The 6,000-nt window shown below is 35.0% G+C and overlaps 1 protein-coding gene across 2 annotated transcripts in view; it reads right to left on the bottom strand.

Moving 5' to 3' along the window:
* Window positions 1-5,145, bottom strand: part of JADE3 (jade family PHD finger 3) — a gene marked incomplete at both ends in the record, with an annotated part of 49,172 nt that extends 44,027 nt beyond the window's left edge. For both annotated transcript variants that reach the window (XM_080910797.1, XM_080910796.1), the window contains 2 exons: window positions 4,196-4,275; window positions 5,097-5,145. In XM_080910797.1, the coding sequence (XP_080766923.1) occupies window positions 4,196-4,275; window positions 5,097-5,145 (129 nt within the window). The remainder of the gene's footprint in view (window positions 1-4,195; window positions 4,276-5,096) is intronic.
* Between the last annotated feature and the right edge of the window lie 855 nt (window positions 5,146-6,000).

Here is a 6,000-nt window from a genome sequence, read left to right on the forward strand (position 1 = left end):
GATGGATACAAAAACTGTGGTACATTTACACAATGGAGTACTACTCAGCTATTAGAAACAATGACCACACAAAATTCTTAGGCAAATGGATGGATCTAGAAAATATCCTGAGTGATGTAACCCAATCACAAAAATACTGTGGTATCAATCACTGATAAGTGGATATTAGCCCCAAAGCTTGAAATACCCAAGATACAATTTACAGACCACATGAAGCTCAAGAAGAAGGAAGACCAAAGTGAGGATGCTTCAGTCCTTCTTAGAAGGAGGAACAAAAATATTCTCAGAAGGAAATAAGGAGACAAAGGTTAGAGCAGAGACTGAAAGAAAGGCCATCTAGAGTCTGCCTCATCTGGGGATCCAGCCCCTATAGAGATACCAGACCTAGACAATACTGTTGGATGCCAAGAAGTGCATGCTGACAGGAGCCTGATATAGCTGTCTCCTGAGAGGGTCTGCCAGATCATGACAAATACAGAGGCAGATGCTCACAGCCAATCATTGAACTGAGAAACTGGGTCCTTAATGGAGGAGTTAGAGAAAGAATTGAAGGAGTTGAAGGGACTTTTAGCCCCATAAGAACAATACCAACCAACCAGAGCTCCCAGGGACTAAACCCAAAGAGCACACATGGATAAACCCATGGCTCCAGATGCATGTGTAGCAGAGAATGGCCTTGTTGGGCATCACTGGGAGAAGCCCTTGGTTCTACCAAGGCTCAATGCCCCAGTGTAGGGGAATGTCAGGGAGGAAGGTTGGTAGAAGGTGGGTGGGTCTGTGAACACCCTCATAGAAGCAGGGGGAGTGGGGATGGGATTAGGGGGTATGGAGGGGAAACCGAGAAAGGGTGTACATTTGAAATGTAAATAAAATATATGCAAAAATATCTCAACAAAGAAAGGGTAAGAAATAAAAGATTCAGAGTGGAATAATAAAATACTTAAAATAAAAACTCTTGGGTCAAGCTCATCTAGAGAATGGGATTAATAAAAGAATAGACCAGGGCTGAAGATATGGCTTGGTGGTTCGATGCCTGCTTAAAAAAACACATCCAAAAATAACCAGTGAATAACAGAAATTATAGCATCTGAGATTTTGTGAAACAAATGAGATGTTAAAGAATCTGTGCAAAAGTAACACTCATGAAATTGTTAAATCACAAAGATTCAATAAGATGGAACTTAACAAATATTAAAAAAATAATAACAGTTTTCCCCAAACTTGGCAGAAGATATAAATGTGAGATTCAGGATCTCAAACAGAATAAATATTTTTAAAAATTCATAGAGTTAAAGACACTGTTCCATAGTTAAGAGCACTTGCTGTTCTTGCAGAAGACCAAACTTTGTTTTCCAGCACTGGGGGTACATAATTATAACTACAGTCCCATGGGATCTGATACATTAGATTTACATTTCCATGGCACAACCAATCACCAAAATAAACTCTACCTTGGGCTATAAAGCAAACCTCATCAAATATAAAACACACAGACACATACACAAAAACACGCACACATACATACATATTACTGACAAAAAGTACTGTAATTGGTGTGTCAACAGACTCACCAAATAAAATACAAACTTAAAATTAAATATGAAAATAGGTTGTAGCTAAAATGATATTTAAAGGGAAATTTATAGTACTAAAATTTATTTATTACAAAAAAAGTCTTGAAAATTTAGCTCAGTGGTAGACTCAAAGAATTGGGTTTGATCTTCATAACCACAACTAAAAAGGAAGAAAAATATCTATCTCATTAATAACTGAAACAAGAGCTCAGTTGTAGAGCACTTGCCTAATAGCTAGATATTCATGTCAAAAATCTAGACCAACAAAACAAACCTGAAGAAAATACTATAAATAAGAATTAAAATTGATGGAATTGAAAAGAAAAATACAGATGATTTTATTGATATAATAGAATCATTTAAAAACACAAAAATTATGCAGGATAATAACTTTAAGCATAAAGTAGGATGGGGATGTAGATTAAAAATATGGTGCTTGCATAGTATGCACAAGGCCCTCTAGGTTCAGTTCCTAACGCTTCAAAACAAAGCCTTAAATATAAATTAAATATATAAGCTCATATTTAAATAATGTATATAATTAAAATCTGTTTTCATTTACTCATTCAGTACACATGTATGTGTGTAGGCATGTATGTACCACACCTCAAGTATTATGTCAGAGGACAATTTGCTGGAGTTGTTTTTCTCCTTCTTTTTACCTACCATGTGGGTTCTGGAGACAGAATTCACGTTGTCAGATTTGGCAGCAAGTGCCTTTACCCTGAGCCATCTGACCAGACACACACCCAGACACAAACACACACACACACACACACACACACACATGTCACACTTACTATAGACTCCTGACCCACAGAAACTGAGATAATACATGTATACTGATTTAAGCCATTAATCTTATTATTTGCAATGAAGAAATATATATTTAAGATATTAGACATATATCTGCACAAAATACTATCAAATATATTTGTTAACTAACTCTTTCCTTCAGAAATTGAATCCTTGCCTAACATCCTCCCCATGTTTTAGTATGCCTGTCTTAGTGAACAGCACAAGAAAAAGGAAAAAAAGAGGCAATACTGGAGTTACACTGGAGAAACATCATGTTCATCAAATGATAACCCCTCCTTGAAATAATGTAATAAGAAAGGATCTTCATTCTGTTATACATTCTCCCAAACCTTAATTATAAGACCCAGAAAAACCCATACTGGAGAAACATCTATTGAACACTCAACAGTACTCTTTAAAATTTTTTAAATTTATTTTTATTTTATATGTATGAGTGTCTTATCTCTGTGTGTGGTTGGGGTGTGATATATGTGTGCCCATTGCCTGAGGAGGTCAGAAGGTGTTAAGATGTCCTGGAAGTAGAATATAGACTGTACCGAGTTGCCATGTGGATCCTGAGAATCAAACCTAGACCTTCTGGAAAAAATGCCAGTGTTCTTAACTGCTGAGGTATCTTTCCAGTCCCCAACACTCCTGTTTTTGTACATTATATCTCCTAACTCTTTTCTGTATGGCAGACATTTATAAAAATACTCTGATATTCTACCAAGTCCACAAAGATATCTGACCAAGTGACCTCTGAGAAAGGAAGAAATGCTGTCTAGTGGATACACTTGAATTTCAAGTAATTCCCATCGGTTATTCCATTTCTGTTAGAATGCATGGAACTTAAGACTTCCTTCTAACCATAAACTATGGCAAATGTTTTAGATGATAAAGCTATGTGGGTTCTTTTTCTGTTTGTTTTTAGAAACATTGATGTCACATTATGTCATATAAAATTTATTTCAGCATATGGGAGACAAAGATTCTCTTTCCTGCCCCTGAGAAAGTAGCCCTGTTGTGAGAGAAGGCCAGATGGCAGGAAACTATAAAATCCTTAAGAACCGAGTGCTGTCAAAAGACTACAGGAAAACAAGGATCTTGAGTCTTTCAGCTTCAAGGAAAGGAATTTTGCCCATAACTTAAAAGTGAATTCTTTTCTAATCCCCAGTGAGAAACATCCCAGTGAGCACAGTTGTTGCAGCCCTGAAAGACTATGAACACAGAATCTAGTCAGACTCAATATAGATTCCTGACCACAGAAACAGATAATAAGATGTATACTGTTTTAAGCCACTAGTCTTGTTATTATTTGCAATGCAGAAACAGATAACTACTTAAAGAATTTTACTTATAGTAAAAATAATGATGCATATGGTCAATTTCTAATAATTTAATTTCCACTGAGGAAAGTATTTATGACCTGCTAAATTCAAGTACAATCCACAACCTTTTAACCTATCCATTTATTGCACTATCTCCTACCCTCTAACGTTAACTCTTTCCTACATTAGGCTATAAGATCTTGGGATCTTTCAGAGATCCCAAGTCTAGGTTTCTTGATTTCTTAGCTAGAGGAGGACTACGGTAAAGCTGAAAACTTATTCTTCAAATAAAATCAGTGTAAAAGTTACTATTTTTATAAAGGAGAAAGAAAAAATATTTTTTTGGAAAATAAATATGATAAGTAAATGATCCTATCTATACTGGCTCACTGGTATATATTTCACTTGGCACATTTACAAATTCTGGGTATTGTTAACACGTTGGCAGGAGGCAGATACTAGTGTTTAAGTGTAAAATTGAATATCTGATCTCACCTCAGCAGACTTCTTGTGTTCCTTAGGATTTTTTGACTTCTTTCTATACATTGAGCTAGAAGTAAAGGAAGTGGAAGGACCTGCAAAAGATAATTAGAAAAAAATACTGAAATGTATCATCCAATACTTTAAATGTCAACTAACTAGATATATGAAAGATATGACAGAAGACCACAAGATCTCACACTACTGAAAAAATTATTCAATGGTATCCAGAGTCTCAATAGATTTTAACATTTATTAGTTAATAAATGTTATTATTTGATTATGAAAGCTTTAACAGTGGCTGTGAAGATTCAACTTGGCATAATCACGTCTCATAATATTTTGGAATAACTGAATTTGTCTTCTTCCTGGAGAAAAAACTACCAAAAAAGGAAGAAAGAAAGAAAGAAAGGAAGGAAGAAAGAAAGGAAGGAAGGAAGGAAAGAAGGAAGGAAGGAAGGAAGGAAGGAAGGAAGCCAGCTAGCCATCCTAGAAATACTAAGAATGTGGAATAAATAACCTGTCAGCATTTCCCTAAAGGCTATTGTAAGGCTTTAAACAAACTAATGATTGACCCTTAACCAAACATTTACCACCTTAGTTATAATCAAAATCAGGATCTACAGTTTATATTTTCAATACTTTTTTATTTCTTTCTAGAGAAGTTCTCTTAAAGCATTGGTAGATCTAGCTTTTGTTATAAGTAAATTTAAAGTGAAAAATCCAAGTGCTATATAACATATAAAATCTATTCTACTTAATTTATAAATTTCTAATGAAATTCAAAGAATAAAAATGAATTCTGACCTTTCCTTCTCAGAAATACTTTAACTGTTGGGGGAAACATAAAACACGTTATTCTCAAGTCAAAGAAAAGATCTTCAAGGGCCACAGATGCATAGCTAGTTGTACTCACATTCATCTGAACTCTCACTGCTGCTGACAGGTCTTTGACGTTTCATCATGGTGCATCCTGGGAAAGAGAACAATGATCAATATATACTTGTCTTAAAAGTCAGTTAACAGTGTCCCACATTGAGAAACTGACACCAAAGAACTGCTATGAATTTAAAACCAACCAAGATCATAATAGTGAGACCATCAACAAACTACAACAAAGTACTAAAAGCAAACAAAATATAAAAAGAAAAAAACAATGTTCCCTAGACCCTGGAGTAGCAGCAATAGGCAAATTTTTAAAAGTGAATGGTTTCTATCAAATATACTCTCATATGACCTAGAGTAATGGGAAGGGAATACTATTAAATCCTATAATACAAAGCATAACCAAGGTTTGGTAAGGCCGTGATATCAGTCCAAATCACAGATCTTGAGTGATACACTGCTGGCCAGAATCAAATAATGGGATCTGCTGGGTTATCTACAGTCAGAAACACCAATAAGTACATGAAAAGAAACAGCAGTCATGAAGACATAGCTGTTAAGGGCCTAGCCTAAAAGGCATAAAACACAGATAGCTAAAAAGAAGGTGGCTGAAGAAAGAGAATGACCACAAAGCCTTTCTTCCTACCCCTTTTCCTGTTCCCATTTCCCAAATAAGAAGCCTAATCTAAAATATCTCAATGTACACATAAGTTTTCTTTTTAAAGTTCCAATATTGTGAAGCGTTGGAATATATCTTCTACTGCTTCCCATATTGCCAAGAATAAATTAAAAGAAAGAATTATACAGACTGAACACTAAGAACATGAATAATATATCATCTGGAAGAGACGAAGGGCTCTTTGTTGCCATCAACTTTTTCTAAATTTAGTGTAAAATGTAGTACTCATATAACAAAAGGATGCTTTATTTAAGCA

This window comes from Micromys minutus, assembly GCF_963924665.1.
Source record: "Micromys minutus genome assembly, chromosome: X".
Lineage (NCBI taxonomy): Eukaryota > Metazoa > Chordata > Mammalia > Rodentia > Muridae > Micromys > Micromys minutus.